The 20,304-nt window shown below is 43.4% G+C and overlaps 1 protein-coding gene across 1 annotated transcript; it reads right to left on the reverse strand.

Annotated features, from left to right (window-relative positions):
- Nucleotides 1-1,688: 1,688 nt before the first annotated feature.
- On the reverse strand, nt 1,689-20,027 carry LOC124161466 (uncharacterized protein DDB_G0279979-like). Its single transcript, XM_046537787.1, has 5 exons — nt 19,482-20,027; nt 10,069-10,222; nt 4,152-4,325; nt 3,512-3,821; nt 1,689-1,878 (listed from the first exon to the last, which is right to left on the reverse strand). The coding sequence occupies exons 1-5, from the start codon at nt 20,025-20,027 to the stop codon at nt 1,689-1,691; spliced, it is 1,374 nt and encodes a 457-aa protein (XP_046393743.1).
- Between the last annotated feature and the right edge of the window lie 277 nt (nt 20,028-20,304).

The following is a 20,304-nucleotide window of genomic DNA, read 5'->3' on the forward strand; positions in this document are numbered from 1 at the left end:
ATGCCTGTCTTTCTATTTCTCCTTCACTAACGCTGGAAAGGTCCGCACGTACGCAACGTATTTCACTTTCTTCATTGTTTTCAGTAGTTCCCAGCCAATGGCTGTCTACTACTTGTTTCATTAATGTTTTGTTTCTGGCTATTTGTGAGTCATGGCAATTCTGTTTATTGGTTAATTAGGTGGAAGGGATATGGGACGGAAGGAAGGCGGTTTTTGGGAGTTTGTGCTTTGCTTTTTCAGGTAGGTTATAATCCCAGGGATGAGCGATCAGTTCGTTGTTTGTTAGTGGCAGTGATTTTGCAAATTTATGGAGAGAGAGCTCTTTAAACAATGCAGCAGTGGGGTAATCTTCAGGTCTTTTCGTAGATTCCGGTTACTGATGAACCATGGCGCTCCGACGATTTTTCTGATAATAACGTTTTCGGTGGTTTGTAGTCGTTTAAGATGTGATGCGGCAGCATGAAGCCAGACCGGGGTCTGCCAAGCGTATGAGATCAGTGGTTTGATGGTGCTTGAGTACAGTAAGAGTTTGGTTTTCAGCGAGAGCGGCGAAGATGGTTTGATGAGTGGTAGTAGGCTGATTCTGACACCTCTTGCTTTGTTCATTTGTGTTCTTATGTGATGGGCCCAGATTAATTTTTTATCCATGTGGACGCCGAGATATTTCACTACTTGTTGTTTTGGGATTTTGATTTTGCCAAAAAATAATGAAGGGCCATCGCCAGCCTTGGGTCTTCTGGAAAAGACGACGTGAGTGCATTTGGATGCGTTGACAGACAATTTCCATAGTTTCGCCCAGTCCTCGTAGTCGTCGAGATGGTCCTGGAGTTTGTCTGCCGCATGTTCCGGGTTTGGACTCTGGGATAGGATTGTGGTGTCATCAGCATACAGGTACAGTTGAGTGGAAGGGGAGATAGGGGTATCGTTTACAAATAGGTTAAACAAGGTTGGTGAAATAATGCCGCCTTGTGGCACGCCGGAGGTAATTGGTCGGTAAAAGGATAAGGAAGAATTTACTTGGACGTAGAAGGTTCTTTCAGTGACAAAGGATTGAAGGATTTGTATGAGATAGATGGGGATTTCAAGGGATAGGAGTTTATGAATAAGCCCCTGAGTCCAGACCGGGTCGAATGCGGCTTCCAAGTCGAGGAAGACTGCATGAGAGATGAAGGATTTATTGAAACCTGTTGTTATGGCTTCTGTCAGACGCAGGATCTGGTGGGTTGTCGCCGTCTTGTGCCGGAAGCCAGTTTGTTCCGGGCAGATGGTTTTGTTTTCGTAGAGGATATTCTTCAGCCTGATGTGGATTATTGCCTCAAACAGCTTGCTCATGGTATAGAGGAGACTAATACGTCTGTAGGAAGAAGGTTTGGTGGGAGGTTTGAAAGGTTTCGGGATCATAATAATTTTTTCCAGTTTCCAGGGAGTTGGGAAGTAGGAAATTGTGAGCAGAAAGTTGAAGAGGGAGGATAAAAGGTTTACAGTCGGCCGCGGGAGATTTCTCAGCAGGCGGTTTGGAATGAAGTCAGGGCCGGGAGCGGATTTTAATTTAAGGGTGTTAAGAATTGATTGGATTTCGGAAGTGGAGGTGAATATAGGTTCTGAATTGGGCGTGTTTAGGAGACTCATCCAGGTTTTGGTGCAGTCTTCCTCTAATTCCGATGGCAAGCTGTTCGTAAAACGATGTTCTAGCATGGTGGCAAAGTGGTCAGCTTTTTCTTGGTCTGTAGTGGCGGGTTGGTCTTCGGTGACGAGGGAAGGGATGTCACGTCGCGGCTTCCTGAGGGCTTTTGAGACCGGCCAGATGGTTCCGTCTGGTCCCCGGAGATCTTCAATTTTCTTATCCCAGGAACGGCTTCTGTGTTCTTTAAGGAGCCGCTGGACGTGATTGCGAAGATGGTTGTAATGGGCACGATCAATTAGATGTTGGGAGTGCTGCCTTATTTTTTGGTCTGCGTTTCGTTGGTTAAAGATAGAGAGGATTTCAGCTGGGATGGCGTCTGGGAGATCCTTAACACTAGAACGTCCGGACTTCTACTTCACTTTAAACGGCCGAGGGGATCAAATTGATCCCCTTCGAGTTATCCGCATATATATGCAAATAGGTTTAGGAAATGAAATTATAACATAAATATTATTGTTTTTATTGGTCCATTTATTTCGTTTTACTAGTATGGGGTCACTCACACGCGTGGCAGGGCGTAAAAAAAACAAAAAACTCATTTTTTGACAATATTCTTTTTGAATTTTTTATTCCATTTATTTTCAAAAAATGAAGTTTGAGATGATATTGCAAAGATTTCAAATAAGTTGACATGCTAAACACTTATATGAATATATTTAAAATTTAATAATACTTTAAAAATTGTTCTTTACTAATTAAACAGTCAACAGAAAAGTATTTCACTCTATTAGTGAATTGTTCGCAAACAATTTTCCTGCACTTCATGCACATCTCCCTTGTTTCATTACTTTTGCAGTTTTTCTGCACTTAGCATATATCCTTTTGGTGCTGCGTTGTACATTTTTTCATAAAGTTCAGGAACTGGCTCATTTCCATCACTTTTTGTTTTTAAGTTGTTGAATCTCAACTCTTCTGACAATTTTTGAAGAAATACTTTCCTTGACAGCTTTTCTCCCGTGACAGCTTTGTATGTCACGTAAGCGTTTATTGCAGCGAGGTCAAGAATATTGTAGAATCTATTCAAGGGTCACCTTCTTGATGAAGCTTTTACCGAAAGGTTTCTTGCCATTTGGTCAACAATATCGACACCTTACTTTGCGTGGTTGTAATACTTCATTGTTTCCGGTTTCTTCTTCTTGTTTGTAAGCATTTTTACGCTGGGATGTTGGCTACTAAGTAAGATGACATTCTTTTTTTTCTCGCCCTGATATACTGTAGGTAAAATTCCATCATATCTCATAACCTGTGTACTGTGAATCGCCGTTTTTGATGTTTTCACAGATGCAGGTATTTCTCTTCTTACCCTGTTTATCGTTCCAACTAGAGCTCTTTCATTTAGCATTTTCGCCAATTTTAGAGATGAAAAATAGTTATCCACGGTAACATTTCTGCCTTTATTTAGATATGGCCCCATCAGACGTATCACCACCTATTCTTGTAGACGCTGACGGTCGTAAATCATCCTTGCCGAGATAGGGAAAGCCATTCAGCACATATTTTGAATCCACATCCACGGCAATCCAGAACTTTTTCCCGTACTTGTCAGGTTTTGAAGCTATAAATTGCGTGAACGGACTCCTGGCTTTGCAAGGAAATAACTGCTCATCTTCCCCAGGTCTACAATAGCTACAACAATTCTTTGCAAACTTATTCCAAGCTTCGGAAACTAAGGCAAATTTAACTGTTTTCAATCGAAAAGAGCGAGTCGTCTTCTCATCAAACCTGGGAAAACGATAATTTCACGTAAAAGATTTCGTGGCATAATTTCACTTCAAAATGGTAGACCAAAGCGCTTGCAGTTCAATGTTTCTTGATACACTAACGCACCTTGCATAAAGAATTTCGATGGATGCCTCCAGTTCAGGGATTGATATGGACCAGGAATTTCCTTGAAGAACACGATCAGCCTCTGCTTCAGTGGACTTATGTATGTGGAGGAATATGGAATTATCAATGAACATACGCCAGGCGCTAGCAACTCTTTCACCGCTCACGTGAATTTTTGCATAGGAGGTTGGTCCAGCTTTTTCCCACAGGACATTATGCTGAGTTTTACGCCCAAGAAGAAAAGTGCCTGTGTCCGCTTTCAACCACACCGTGCCATCGGGGGTTGTGGGTTGGTTCTCTTTTGTTTCACCTGAGAACAAATATAAGCATGAAACCGCTAAAAGGACTATCAAAATAAAGATACATAATACTAGTGAAATACATATAATACACCTACCGTTTTGCTTATTGCTGGCAGCAAAGTTTCCTGTGAAACTCCTTGAGCTTCCTCCGTGCAACGACTACTTCTAGTTTTGTCAAAACTTCGACGCTCGTTCAGGAATATATCTTGGCGTCGAAGTATGCTGAGAGGCTCGTCATCAGAATCTGTATTTAGAGCATTATGCCATTGCAGCATGGATTGTGGGCAAAAGTACTTCAAACATAGTTAGCAAGAAAGAAATGTGGTAGTATAGCTCACCGTCACTATCACTGTCATTTTCGGAATTCCTTCCTTGGGCCTCGGGCACTTCCATTTCTACCCTAGATTTACTCGACTCTGAATCACTGCCTACTATACACTCTTCATCCTCTGAGGACAATTCACTACTATCAGATTCCCAATAGTGGATATTAGCTAGCTCTCCAATGTAGTCTTGAGGACGCAGATTAAGTCTTCGTTCCAATTTAGAACCTCAATAAAATCCGCACGCTGGCGATGACAGATTGTCCGACCGAAGGCAGTTGGAACGGATGCGAAATAGGTAATGGAAGTGAGAGATATCGACTTGCATACATGAAAAGACGGTGAAAAGGTTTGAATGATAAGTTGCAACAAAATTAATGCTATCGCGGCAAGTTCAAAGGCTATCAACCTACGTAATACAATTTTTCTCGCTTAGGGATCAAATTGATCCCTGCGGACGTTTAAGGTGAATATGATATTATCTTACAAAGTAAAAAAAAATCTGGTGGTTCTTCTTCTTGGTCCATAAAGTAACTTAAAAATGTGTACAAGTCACGAGAGGAAATCACTCTACCAAACGCATTGCAAATCGAAAAAGGATCAAATTGATCCCCTCGGACGTTCAAGTGTTAAGGGGAGCCTGGTATGAAGCTTCGGTGGCAGCGTTGGTGATAACTGCAGTTAGTTGGTGGATAAGTTCGTCGGCGTTGCTGCGGGAATTTAGTTGAATATCGGCGAGTTTGTGGGTGTTGTCGCCGACAATTTTTGAAAATTTTTTGCAATTAATTTTCTTCCTTGGTGTGGATATGCGGCATTCGGGCAGGCATTGTACTACGTAGACTTAGGGAAGATGGTCTGATGAGCCTTGATCCAATGTTGTTGGTTCGCTGGAAAATTGTATGTTTTTTGCCAGCACAATGTCAAGAATATCAGCAGTGCCGTTGGTGGCAAAGTGAGTAGGTGACGTTGGGGCTAAGATGTTGAAGTTCTTAGCAGGTTGTCTGCGTGCCAGTAAGGAGCCTGCCTGATTGTTGGAGTTGCAGCCCCAGCTTGTGTGTTTTGCGTTAAGATCTCCGCCAATTAGCGCAAGGCCGCTGAGCAGTGAAGTTATTTGCTGGATGTCTTCTTTTTTGCCGCGTTTAGATCGTCGGTAGACTGACCAAAGTTTAAGGTTCCCCAGTCGGGTGCGCACAGAGACGCCAACCGCTTCAATTTCGTTTTGACTTGTGTAGGGCAATCTATTAACTGACAGAGAATTCTTCGCCAATAGGAGTACTCCGCAGCCAACTTTGTTGTTAGGGTTGAGCTCTCTGTCTTGACGGAATTTTTGGTAGCCGGGGATATAAATATTATCTGAAGGTTTCAGGATTGTTTCCTAGACAAGGGCAATGTTGATGCTATGATGGTGGAGGAGATGGCGTAATTCTTCCAGTTTATTTTTCATTGCGCAGATATTCCACTGCAGGATCCGGAGTTGAGTCGCTGGTGAATTATACATCGCCGAGCAGTGACATTGCTCCTTCAATTACAGCGTTTATCACAACTTCGGATTTGGGGGTTGAGGAAGGAGTGAGGAGTTGTTTGATGAGGGAAGATAGCCAGGAGGTTAGTTTTTGTTTAAGGGCAGGAGTAAGGAAGGAGAGTATTGATTGAATACTGAATTCGGGGGCAGGATTTGATGGTTGTTGCAAGGTTGCGTGAATTGGAGTAGGTCTGGTGGTTTGGATTGATGGAAGATCAGGGAATTGATTTGAGTCGAGAGCAGGAGCAGGTGGAGCAGCTGGACGTCTGGTGCGGAGTTTTTCGGCAAACGTTTGGTATGCGGGGCATCCTCTATAGTTTGCAGGGTGAGATCCCGCACGGTTGGCACATTTGGCTGGGTCCGGTTGGTATCTCTCGCATTGTTGATGGGAGTGGTTTTCGCCACATCTGAAATTGAGCCCACAGGTTTTATATGTGTGGCCGAATCTTTGACAGCGTTGGCATTGCGGCGGTCCTGGGGATGGTTTGTAAGGCTCTATTGTCACTTTCAGACCGCAAAGGTATGATATGGCCATACATTTTGTCTTTTCTTCGGCTGAAGGCAGTTTGACTTGGAACAAGGGCAGCAGTCTAGTTGGTAGCGGAGGTAGAAGAGTGTCTGGATTTTCAGACATCAACCTTTCTCGGCGTTCCCTTTCTTTCTTAAGCGGGCGAGTGGTTCTCATTTGAATTACGTATTCCAGTGCGACGCCTTGCTCTTGTGATTGTTGTTTAATGTCGTTGATTTCAGTGTCTGCGAACAGCCCACGGATGATGAGGAAAAACTTCTTGTCCTCTTGAAGCTGGTATGTGTAGTATTCCCAGTTTCTTTCGTTAAAGAGTCGTACTAATGATCGAAAGTCTTCGATCGATTGTGATTGGATCCTTACTTGGGAGCCGGTGGAATTGCACACTGGCGGATGGCTGCAGGCGGCAAGCATGGCTCGATGTTTAATATACCATTGTGTGCAGTCTTTTAAGACAATCGGCGGAATTCGGGATCGCGCGGGTTGCGCACGTTCATTTTGTGCAGGAGCACGGGGGCGTTGATGCTGGAGGGGCTGCGCAGGCGTTGGACGCGTAGGCGCTGGATATGTAGACATGCTGGTTTCGTTTTCTGGAATGTGGGCCTGAAGAGGGCCGATGAGGTCCTTAAGGGGGCCATTATCGTTTTCTTCGCATAGCGCGGAGAAGCGGTTAGATACTGGGATTGTCGGCGGTGAAATGGGTGGAGAGTTTGACACTTTACTTTTTTTGCATTGACTGTGATGTAAGGCACCTCAGGTTTTTCAGTAGGGCCATCAGAAGCAAGAAGCTGAAGGCCAAGGATTTTTCTGACACGGTTGTCAAGAAGCATGTTCTTGGGAATCTCTATTTGTATACTGTCAGTATCGCTATCATCGTCATTAGGGAAGCTAAGGGAGGGAATATTGCCATGACTCTCGTTATTATCGTTCGTAATCTCTGGAACGGGGTTGCCGCATGGCGATTTTGATGATTTCTTGCTGTACCGGTGAGCCTTGACTCACCCCAACCAGCCAGTTGACAATACTTCATTTTTTTAAATAGCGCACGTGTTCTGTGGTGTGTGTTTTGTGTTGTTTGCGTGAAATGGAAACTTCTAATATTTTACAACGGATATTTCAGGCTTTTACGTAGCCAACACATAAAAATTTAATTCACAATATTTAAGTACATATATATTGTGACGGTACGACCTGCACCGTCGTTTTTTCCATTATTTTCATCGCGGTCGGTCCCTGGTCTGAGCCATTGCTCATTTAAAATAAGCGGGCACAGCACTGCTAGAGAGGCGTCCCCATCAAATACTAGGGTTTTCGAGTGTCATTTTTTTGTATGTCACGTGAACGCCGGTATATAACGGGTGCTCACGAGGAGAACAGAAAATTTTTGTGTTGGGAGTGCGCGGAAGCGGAGACCTTCCGAGCCTAGTCAAGGCCAGCGCACAGCGAGCGAGAACGGGAGACATCGAGAGACGAGGTTTCATCGAGGCACGCGATTCATCGTGGGAATCACCACCCGCTGTTCCTCGAAGCCGCAGGCAGAGAAAGACCTGTTGGGCTCACGACGGCCGAAGCGGTGATTCAACAGAGAACCACACCATTGACGCGGTAAAATACTCAACATAACCCCTCTCCCCGGATAGTGCATTATCCACTCTCCCTGCTCGATCCAACATAATTCCCCAAGAAGAGACCCCGAGTGCTGTTCACTCGAAATAGTGATTTGTGGAACAATATCACGCAACCCTTTGCCAAGTTTTTCAACGTTCTATAAAAACGTTGTATCACTAATCTCCCGTCCACGAGATTTGCATATTCAAAGCGATTGTGCTGGACATTTCGCACAACTGTACGAGGAGCTTGTACAATCTTTGGCATTTATAAATTCATCCATTCATCCTATTGATTTATTTGTATTAGAATTAAGTAATTTTGGTGGGGTAGTGTTTTTTTTTGTCTTCTCGATTCATTTTTCATTTATGTGTCACCATAGAAGTCGAGTTATTCATCCCTCATTAGGATTAAGAAAGGGTATTTCTTTGATTTTTTGTCTTTTTGTATGGTCAATTCCGAGAATAAATGTGTAAACCCGATCTTTCTGTAAGAGGTCGTTTCTATCTTGTGCTGTGCTCTGACTGAGGTCAATCCATCCCCAGTATTTAGATACCTTTATCGCGAACGCGCGCCGCAGAACTTCCACGATATTATTATAATAGACCAGTGATCTATTACAATATATATTTTGTATTTTTGGGTTATTATTATTTTTTGTGGTTATTCTTTTAACCCTTTTGTTTAATATTATTTATTTTTTTATTTATTTTTCATTTATTTGATTTTTTAAAGAATTTTCTTTTCTTTTCATTCATTTTTTTGCTGACTTTGCTACAGCATTAGCAAAGGTAAAAAAAATATTTAAACAAAAATGTTAGCTAAACAAACAATTTGTCTTTGAATTTTAATTTGAAACCTATAACTAGAAGAAGGTAAGACATAGTAAAGTCTCATAGAAGAGTGATTTGATGAGGCAGTGTATGTGTTGTTGGAATATGAGGGTCATAATTCCAAATGTCTGCAATTAATGTGTTGTCAGTGCCCTTCAGCCTGGACTTAAAATGTTTAACCAAGTGCGATATGAAGTCATTAATGGTTGGGAGTTAATGCCACGTTAGAATATCAGACATTCCGACCAGTTTACTAGTTTGAAGAAGTTGACGGATAGATTTATTTTGAAAAATTTCTAATTTCGTGCGAATTGTTCTATTTTTTGCAAAAATTTCACATGCGTATAGCACTACCGGTCGGATGATGCTTTTGTATAATCGAATTCTCGAACTGTGGGAAAGTGGAGAATTCGGAGTGGAGAGACCAGAGATGGCTTGACGGACTGCGACTGCTTTGCCGGTACAATATTTCAGGTGAGGAACGAACGTTAGTTCACTGTCGAGAATCACCCCAAGGAATTTGTGCGTATTAGCTCTTGGTATCGCTTGTTTGTTGTAATATGGTTGTGTACGTGGATCGTGTTTTTTACGGTAAGAGAAATGAACATGTGTGCTTTTTGATGCGTTGATGTGTATTTTCCATGTGAGTGTCCATTTGTGTAAAAGTTTCAAGTGAGTATTTAATTTGTTTATGTTGGAATCTCCCTTCAGTGATGTAGCCGCAATAGCTGTATCGTCGGCATACGTGTGTAATGTGGTTTTAGGTGTGGATGGCATGTCGTTTACGAAGAGTGTTAATAATAACGGACTTAGCAAGGAGCCCTCCAGAACGCCCGCTCCCATAGGCCTAAGAGATGATAGAATTGGTCCTTCAGCGACTCGAAACTGCCTATTACTCAGATAGGAGATTTAAAAATGGATGTCTGGAGGAGGGAATTTTGTTTCAGGATCCGGGGATACCGGCGAATCCGTGTCCATGGCGTTGGGTTGGGCCGCCATGGAATCCATGGCGGCCTGTTGATTCGTAGTGGAGGGCAGAGCTGGAAAGGTTACACTGGTCCCTTTACACTTGTATCGCCATTTTTCCCCGCTTACGCACTTTGCGTAAAATCATCGCTGCTGAAGAGGTGGTATATATGTACACACCGGAAGCTGGACCATCAGCGAGTATATAAGCCTGTCAATTTTGGAATCGCGGCTGAGGCGGTCTAAGTGCGAACCCGAGCGAGCATATCCTCAGCGGTTCTGCCACTAGGCGCTGACGTTTCGTCCCCTCACTCTGCCGGATGCCCCGTAAACTGCGGGTGGACCGGCGACGCACTCGCACCCTCCGCGAGGAGCGCGCACGCCGTCCCAGAGGGTCATCTCCCCTGACACCGCCGCCGGCCTGAGGTCATCACCCGCGGAAGCAGACGGAGCACGAGGCCCATGACCCCGCCATACCGCTTGGACCCGCCGCCAACGCCGGAACCCCCGCCAGAGCTGTCATGGATCCACTGAGATCCCCAGAGAGGCAATTCCGGACAGAGCCGGACCCAGCCACGCGGAAGCAGCAGCCGCAGACCTCGCACATCCTTACAGGCCCCCCTGTAACTTTCTGAAAACCAATAAACGCAACCCCTGGGTGTTTTAAAATTACTATCCCGGCCTTTCTATACTCAACACCATGATTACCCGATCCCGGGTCTCCCTCGCAACCGAGAATGTCGCTGGAGCCGCGACACCCTCAAGCGTGACTTCAAATGCCCGTGGTCCTTCTCTCAGGCGAGTGCAACGCAGCGTCTGCGTCCTCTGAATGCCATGCCTCAAGACTGCGCGACGCACCATAGGCGTCCGAAGGTTTCATCAACAATTCCTATCTCTTAAGGTTCCATATATGTACTTTTAGTGAGTATATATGTGAGACATATCTGCCTGCTCTCATTCTGTGCCTCTTAATTGCCCTTGTCTTTGTGGTCGTATTTTTCGAATATTTTTCCAGCTGATGCCAGGATGCTTCCTCTGGGAGCAGCGTCTGGCGGATATATTCTTCCACTCACACTCCCATTTATGTACTTTCTTAGCGATTCTGTGTCCTGTGTGGGGACGCTGAATGTTTTCTGGTGATCATTATCATTATCATCTACTTTTCTGCCGCATCGTTTACTTTCTCTTTCATCGTGGCAATGATAGTGAAGGTATGGACCGTCCAGGTATTATTACTCAATGGAACCTCGAAGACCTGCACGCAGCTGGTATCTTATTTAAGACGTTTGAAGCTTAGGTTTGGGGTTTTTTCAAGCCTACGTTCCTTAGGTGGTTTTAATTTTTTTTGTCACGAGTCCCTTCCGTATCTGAATCCCTCCTTAGTCGACGATGCCATATTAGTAGATGGTGTGCGGAAACATCAAGGGTATTGAAAAGCAAGTAGCACTATAACGTCAAAGAAACCTGGCATTATATCCTTTCCTCGGAATACACCTCGCGCTCACAATTCCGCCGCCCGGTCGGCCTGGCGGCGGTCGCGGCAGCGCATTGCACCGTTCAACATAACCATCTTGAGGCCAAATTCGAAAATAATCGCAATATTTGTCTATTGCTATTGACTATATAGACGATATGCTTTCAATTCGTGTCAAAATCTCAAGGGGGCTCAGAGGTGCCCAAAACGATATTGCTATTTATATTAAAAATTCAAGTAAAAATAGCATAAAGTTCAAATATTTTTTTCTTTCCAAATATAAAACAATGGAAATAAATCAAATCATCAGTATATGTACACGAAGGTACCAATTTATGCTCTGTATTTTTTTAAAGGCCATATATTTTCTTAAACTTTTTTATGAAGGTGAACTTCTCTAGAAATGAGTGATTTTAAGCGTCAGGCGTTTTTATCCCGGAGGACTTCTGTTTGCCGAGTTCTACATACTACAATGAGCCACGAAATAGTCACAGTTCTAGCCTATACCATGGAGCATATTGTGTAGAATACGAATAGTACTTTCAAATATTCCTCCAAAAAAGGTGAAAAAATGACTTTCGACCCGCTTTTTCTGATTTTGGACCGCCGTATATACATCCCTGATTTAACCACGTGTTTGCAATCAATGACTTGTCTCTCCTGCAAAATTCTGCTGCTTTCTCTCCCATGTCGTTTCGTATTCCTAATCTAAATTCTCCTGTTTCGTTTCCATCCCCAATTGAAGCGTTCTAGTCCCCCATCACCACTAGATTTTTCTTACCTGGAGTTTCTCTTACTATTTCCTCCATCTCTTGATACACCTCATCTACTTCTTCTTCTTCTCTTTGATAGAAAGCGGTCATGTAAACTTGAACCACAATAAGGTTGGTGGATCGTCCTTCAATTTCTACCACCAGAATCCTATCGCTTACCTGGTCTATACCTACCACACGCCTAGCCATCTTCCCGTTGCTACCCCATGCGGGCTTTCCTCCCCACCACTATATATAACCCTAAACCCATCACTCCAATAGTCCCCCCATCCCTCCACCTCACTTCGCATAATCATAAGATATCTATCCTCGCTTTATTCATTTCCCTTTTGATATTTTCTAACTTCCCCGCCCTCATCATTGTCCTCACCTTCCATGTGTCTACATTTAGAGCCGACTTCTTCTTCTCCATCTTCTTGGTCTTCTTTTCTTCCTTCTTCATTGCTGCCGCTGATGATGACGGTGATAAGTCTCTGCAAGGATTTCTCTTGTTGACAACTCCGAGGACCAGGGGTGGTCTGGGGTGATTGGGGGCCCTCGGCTGGAGTTCATGATGGGGCCCCCCTCAGAGGAGGATTACACCTACTTTCGGAAGATTTTGGGAATTTGCATGCCCAGAAATTGATTTTGACGCTATTTTGGCTCTTAGAAACAAAATAAAATTTAAAAAATAACATTCTGTGAGAAAAAATAGGTAAGTACTATGAAAAGTGAGAAATTCACAACTGATAAAATTTAATTATGCAGTATGGATATATTATCTATTTAGCTTATCAGTTCCTTGAAAAAGCCCTGTAATTAATAAAGCTCCAAAACAACCTTTTTGAATAATCCTTTCAAAAAGCAATAGTAAAGGTGTAAAATATTACGACGCGCATTTTGGGGCAGAATAAAGACTTTTGATTGTTATGAATTAATTATGTCTAATTAATTTTTGCATGGCAAATGGATGTAGTCATAAGCACGTACCTAGCTAGATCTGCAATGTATGGTTATTGATTCAAGGTGTAGAAAAAAACTTGAGAAAAAAATGAAGTACTAATTTTGTAGAAAATTTTAAGCCTCAATTTACAAACTATTATTTTAAGGATAATGTTAAACAAGTTTTTTCGTCCTTATAAACAGCTGACCAACTAAATCTGTCGTGTAGAGAAGAAAACAACAGGTAAAATATTTGGATACGTTTTTAATATTTATATATATTTTCATTCTAACCTTGAGAAGCTGTGGTTAAACAAGTATTTTTATCATTAACTGTCAAATATTAATAGACCCAATCAATAATTCAATTATTTTTTGTTCTTTCCTTCCAAGTGATTATGTGTCCAGGGACTCATAAAAAATACAATATAATAATTACAACTTTATAATACTACCAACTTCAACACACTTAACGTAACAAGTACAAAATGAGCAATTAAGGTTAACTCTAAAGTAGTATTAAAGTTTTTTAAGTATTACTCACATCTGACGCGAAGCCGAACTTGAATTCAACAGTCCAAAAAATTCCTATAAATATGGCAGATGAGTTGGGGTTTGAAATGTCAACACAGAGAACATGAATACGTCAAAGAAACAGAGGCAACACTCCCGCAGAAAATTCAGAAGAATATTTCGGGAGATTAATTTCCTAACTTTTTTGGACCATTTTCAGGGATAGTTTTAAGATAGACAGCAGAGGTTTCCTTGGAGTCCTTCGTCTTGAAGGCCTCATTCCTTCCGACATAAAAAAAATTCGCAACTCGTCAAAAACTGTTACGGGCGTTCAGAAAGAGTTGCAAGATGTTAAACAAATTGATTTGAGAGCCGCTAGAGACTCGGAGTCTGCGCGCCAGGCTTAGATTGCTTGAGCAATGGAGAATGGATATCATTAAGAGCGACACGGAGATCATCATATCTGAACCCAACTACATTTCCAGGTACGGCATAAACGATAAAATAAGAGAGATATTTAGTCGAACAGATAGGTGCGGGAATTTGTTATTTCCCCCGCACTACAAAGGTCTTTAATAAATGTTAGGCGCAGTGGCGCCGACTCCATGGAGAAAGAGGGGACCCGAGCCCCCTCAAAAATTCGTTATGGGTGTGAGGAAAAAATGTGTCAGGCTTGTCGATTATCTCCGGGGTGTCCAGATATCGAGATTCGAGTTATCAGGGTTCTAATATTGATCATATGACTCCTCTAAAAGGCTTAAAAAACTTTAAACTCACTACTTATAAATTTTCCCGGGGCTAGATCCCCGGTTTGGCCCCCAATATTTTTTGTAAATCGGCATCCCTAGTTAGGCGGAATTTCGTTGGAACATTTCCTTTTTATATTAATACGGCGGATGTCCTGACATCCCCCGCCACGCGGCTATTGAGGCAGCTTGCGGGGTAGTATGTGCATGTAGATGACCAACATAAAACTTTTACTTGCAAAACGACTTACTACGTGTGCACAGTAGTGTCTTTCTTTATCAAAGAATTAGCCAAAAGTCGCCATTTTTGAGTCTTGAGAATCCCAAATTTTCAGTATCCTCGAACCCCTCTTCGGCAGGGGAATTCCCCAGACTGGTACCTCTTTGTTCCAAACTTAGGTCCCCCCTCTGGTATCAGGCGTTTCACTGCAGGTTTTGCAATAGGTAATAGATCGTTTCTTCCCTTTGTTTGCGTTTGGCGCAATATATTGAAAATAGAAAATAAGCGCACAAAAAATAAAATATAAGTGCAAAACGTACTAAAAATTAAACGTAAGTATGAAGAGAAGAAAGAACCGCTCGGCAAGTTAACTCGGAGCGCGTATTTTTTAAAGCTATTAAAATGAAAATAGGAATATTCTAATGTACCTGAATCTGTTTCTAAACTCTCATTGTGTAGTAAATCGATACATGAACCACGGTTCTTATTCAGCCAAGCACTCAAGTTTTTTGAGATATTATTAACGTAAAAGAGTTTTTTCTTCTTCTCATTTCTTTCGTGCGTACTGCTTTTGTAAACACGTTTCATATTGTAACGGTTCAAACCGCGAGAGCCGCCCGCTCGCCTCCCGTTCGATATCTCCCCGTACATGTGATTATTAACTCTCCACTCCCCCAAAATAGAAAATTGCCCCTACGGAGACTTACCGTATCCGGGCTTAAAATCAAGTTCCCCAATTGTTCGTGCCTGCACGCACACTCACTTACAACAGGATCTAAGGAAATCGTGGCAATAGCAAAACAAATAACTTCAATGACATCCCTTTTACAATTGATTTTAATAATTGAACTACCATAGGTTCCAAAATTTACACTGACACTAAAGCATTCCCAACACACACCATAAATCCCCGTTCCAAAATCCATCGGCGTCACCTCCAACATGAAATATTCACCTTCGGCTTCTCCTTCCAAAATTACAATAGCACTTTCTCAATGATTATAAAAAATTGATGTTTCCAACAACAAAATGTACTCACGCTCTTTAGCGAATAAGCAACGTAAAAAATAGTGACATCAAACTTACAAAAAGAACTTTCCGTGCAAAGCAATTATAAATTGGGCGTTACTGTTCAAATGGCCACCCGTTTTGAACTCGGGCTCAATGATCCGCCAAGTGACACTAACATTCAGAAAGTATGCTCAAACTTCACCACGTGCCGCACTTAAGTCTTGCAGGGCCGTGACTAAAACCAGCCAACAGTAAATTCACTAGGGCCTTATTGTGGGGAGCACACTTGGGACTTTCAAAGGGGGGAACCATCTGGACACCAAAGGATATATTCGGGCTTTGGTAATTTCCAAGCTTACTTCCTTTATCCGATGTTCTCGCCACCCCTGAAGAGCTGTCCGCGTATTGGCCTCCACCACGTGCCGTAGCTTGGCTGCTGCTGCTTGTCACCGCACGCCACTATGACTTATCTTTGTGTCACACCGTAAGAGAGAGAGAGCTATCCTTCTCGTCTCTCTCTTTTATAAACTCTGCACTACCCACAATCACCTCTGGTGCACCTCAACGCCCTCTTTTTTCCCCGGCCGTAAGGCGGGTTTTCAAACGTATTCCGGGAGAGAACCACTGCGTCGCCTCTCCCGGAAATCCACTCTCACACCATGTCACATCCATCAAAAAAAATATACTACAATGGAAAAAACAAAATAAACCCTTTACATGAATTCAGGATAGAACTCCGTGAAAAAAATGCTAAAAATGTGAGTGTGCGCGCAGACGTAACCCCCCCAGCCGCGATGTTTTATATGATGCGTCGGGCCGGCTCCGGTCCGTACCGCTACACACCCCCACACTAAACTAAACACGGGGTATCTCCAATTAAATTACCCTCTGGTTAGTTTACCAGCCAAAAACAATAAATTTTGCCTACAATGACATAAATCCAACAAAACTAATTACCGATTGAGCACACTACCCAATCGTCTCATCCCCACAGTAGACTAGCTACTCCCCATGAGGAAGTTCAAAATATGGTTTCAAATTTCCCACATTATGGATACCAATTGACTCCCCTGAGTCTTCTTCGAGATGGCAAGCATTTGGACCCGCAAACTTTGAGACACGGAACGGTCCCGTGAATAAGTGAAAGAATTTATGAAACCTTCCTGTTTTCGCGTCCGAAGGACGAGGGGTTCTCATCAAGACTCGGTCATTTATTTGAAACTTATGAGTCTTCCCCTTCTGTCTAGACCGACGAATGCGACCGGCTCGTTTCAGTCTCCCTCGCACCAAATGCGTCACATCAGCCCGTGAATACTCAGCTTGGCCTGGTACTTTTACTAATTCATCATCCTCCCGGGATGGTTTTTCCCCAAAATGCACTTCCATAGGAGTTAATCCCGTACTCTCATGCACAATTTCATTAAACCATTTATTTATCCATGGTATAACTTCCACCCATTTTCCATGATCGTCCGAACAATAAGCTCGAAATACCCGGGACAACTCTCTCATTATGCGTTCACTCGGGTTCGTCTGTGGCCGGCGAATGGAGGAATAGACCACTGAAATCCCCCTTTCTCTCATAGCCTCCACCCACTCGCGACTCGTAAACTGACTTCCGTGGTCTGTCAATATTCGCCTAGGAACTCCGCACCACGGAAAATAATTATTGACTAATACCCTCACGCAATTCTTCGTTGTTGGTCTACGCAAAGGATATCCCTACACCAACTTAGAAAAAACATCCACTACTACCAGAATATACTTATTCCTCCCCTTTCCCTTTGGTAGAGGTCCGTACAAGTCTACGGCATACAAATCCCTCGGTTCTTCCGGAATAATATTAAACATCGGACCTTCATAACTCCGATTAGGATACTTGGTCCGCTGACACAAATCACATGACCTTAATAAAGTTCTTACGAACTTTCCTATACCTACCCAGTGGTATTTGGCTTGTAACCAACGAATGACTTTATAGCTCCCACAATGTCCATACCTTTTATGGGCATACCACACTAACTTCGTCCAAACCGCTCTCGGAGCCCATACTCTATACCCGTCCTCACCTTCTCCTATCCTCCGATATAGAACCCCATTTATCACGCGACATCTTTGTATTTTCCTGGTCGCCTGAAGGAAATTCGGATCATGCGTAGGCATTTCTCCCGTTATCCTCCTATACAGTGGTCCTAACTCCCCATCTATTCTCTGTAAACGCGCTAAATCCTTAATTGATTCTTTAGGAAATTCCGCGACTTCTACACGAAGTGCAGCGGCCATAAAGTTCTCCGTTGCCTCACCTTGACCCTCCGTCACCGTCCTACTAAGCCAGTCAGGAACTAAATTTTTTTTTCCCGGACAATATTCAATTTTCAAAGAGTACTCTTGCAATGCTAACACCCACCTTGTCAGACGGCTGTTATTTAATTTAAATCTCTTCCCATGAAATTTTCTCAAAAGTTGCTCCACCTGCGGTGGCCTATCACGCTCAGGGATAGTAACTTTATTCAAACGGCGAGCATCCAAACATAACCTCACGTTTCCCTTTCCCTTCTTGACCACTACAAGTGGATTTACAGATGGGCTAGGAGACTTCCTAATGATTCCCATTTCCACCATCTCATTAATCTGGGCATCTACCAAGGGTTCATACACGCGAGGAATGGGGTAAGACTTCATTACGAAAGGCGTTTCCTCCGTCAACTGAATCCTATGCGTAAATCCTTTAACCAACCCCGGTTCCTCAGAAAAAATCCCTTGAAATTTACTTAATAAAGCACCCAATGATCGTCTTTGATCAATATCTAAATGATTGAGGCTTTGGACTGTTTCTTGAATTTCGCTGCCCGTGACAGTGGCGCCCTTTCTCCCTTTTTCTTCGCCCAAAGTCAACGTACACACGGGAAACTCAGCCTCTACTTCACCCTCTTCTCCCACCTTAAATTGTACTTTTCCCTCCTTAAAATCAATCGTAGCGCCGACTTCCGCCAACCAGTCTGTCCCTAAGATGAGTTGACGAATTAAATTCTGCACAACGAGACACACTACGTCAACTTCTCTTATTCCCACTTGCACCGTAATTAACGCTTGCTTGGTAATTGCGTGCGATTTCTTTCTATTATAACATACCAAAAAACACTTTTTCATCGGAAATATTGGAAGTTTGGGGTCTTTAGCTAACAGCTGCTCAAATAACGCTTCGTCTATCGCTGAGACTTCGCTACCCGTATCTATCAGAGCCCCTACCCTATGACCTCCACACTCCACTTGAATCTCCGGACATTCTCTCCTCATAACTTGTCTCTCTTCCTCATACAATAAGTCATCTAATGGATTACCCTCTAGGATGCACGTAGCTATTATTTCTCGTGATTCCCCTTTTTTTTCTTCCGAGCCGACGGAATCACTCGCCTCGGACCTTACCCGTTTAACGGTATCGTCTCAATGCTCCTAACCCCCGCGCCTTCACCTTGGGTCGTCTCACCTACAACCTTACTAATTGCTCCCTCCTTCTCGGCTTCCCTTCTCGTTCTCTGGGGATTACCTAATGCCGGCGGTGGGAACGTAAAAGTGGGCAAAACGGGAGTTCTCGCCTCAGACCCTCTCAACTCCCCCTCACCCTTCCTTTCTACGGCTCCCCTTCTTCCCTCTGAAACGTTTATGGACGCCACTCGCCTGTTTTGTTGGGCTGCCGGGGGCCCCGACCTACTCTCCTCGCCATTCACTGAGTCGTAGATTCTTAACATACTCAGTAACTCATGGGTCGACGCTACCTTCGCACTTCCCAACAAATTCTGTATCCCAATGGGATATTGACGGCTCAAAAAATAAATAACCTCCTCCTCACTTAGTGGTGGCTCGCAATCTTTTGCTAATACGATTTTTTTCATCGCATATTCTTCCATTGTCTCCCTTCCCCCGGGATAATATCTCCCTTTACTTACATTTTCTCGAGATCGACACCTGGCCTTCAAGTCCCAATATCGACCCAAAAACTTCCCTTTCAAGTCCTCGTATCCCTCATCGATGGATTCCAATGTCTTTACCCACAGACTTGCTTTTTCTCGTAACATGTTAACAAAAATTATACTTTTTTGATTTTCCCCACAAGATACCGCTGTAAAATACCTTTCTGCTTCCTTCACAAAAGTAATCGGATTCTCGTAAGTACATCCTCGGAACGTAGGCATTACAATTGCGTCTTTCGCCCATGTGATTCCACCCAATACCGAGGTAGGCCCCTGTTGCTCTAAACGCTCCAAGCGCCCCTTCAACACTTCAAATTTTGTTTTCGTCGACTCCCTTATTTGTTCCCTCGTAACTTCAACCTCACCCTCTATTCTGTTCATCCGCTCCCCGAGATTGATAGTCACTTCCTTAACTTCTACTAATGTAGATTCCTGTTGGGAAATTCGGTTATTGACCGCCCCCATCATTTTCAAAAATTCGCTCTGAAGTGATTGCCTTTCTTTACGCAATTCCTCCTTCTCCCGCTCCTTCTCCCTTCGTCTTTCCTGCTTCTCCTTCTCCCGTAGGAGTTCCCTCTCCCGCATTTCCTCTTTCTCCTTCTCCCTTTCCCTTCGCATTTCCTCCAATAACTCACGCACCGGGTTCAACGCGATCGGCGTTTGGTAAATCGACTCTATAGTGGACTCCGTTTGACCAACCGGTGACTCTGCGTCCCGTTCCACTTCCTCCATAATGGCCAACCCAGTCAAATCCACTATATTACGATTGAGCATGAACCTTTCCTCCCTTTGACTCTTCTCGGCCATCTTAACACGATATGGTTCTTTCTCAAAACGTCCCCGTCGAAAACCAACTTCTCCCCCACACTAATCACAAATACACCCCCTACAAAGCGTGCCCAGGCCTCACCAAAGAACCCTCCGCGCCGACGACGCAACCGTGGTTTAGGAACCTGAATGAGCCCAGCACTCCACACTTGACAATTAGTCTTTCCGTAACTGAAACAAAAATTTTTATACAAGAACTATTCGCTTGCCATAACGAATTAACTCTGCCAGAAAATATTTCCTCAATTGCCCTTTT

This window comes from Ischnura elegans, chromosome 6, assembly GCF_921293095.1.
Source record: "Ischnura elegans chromosome 6, ioIscEleg1.1, whole genome shotgun sequence".
NCBI classification, from domain to species: domain Eukaryota; kingdom Metazoa; phylum Arthropoda; class Insecta; order Odonata; family Coenagrionidae; genus Ischnura; species Ischnura elegans.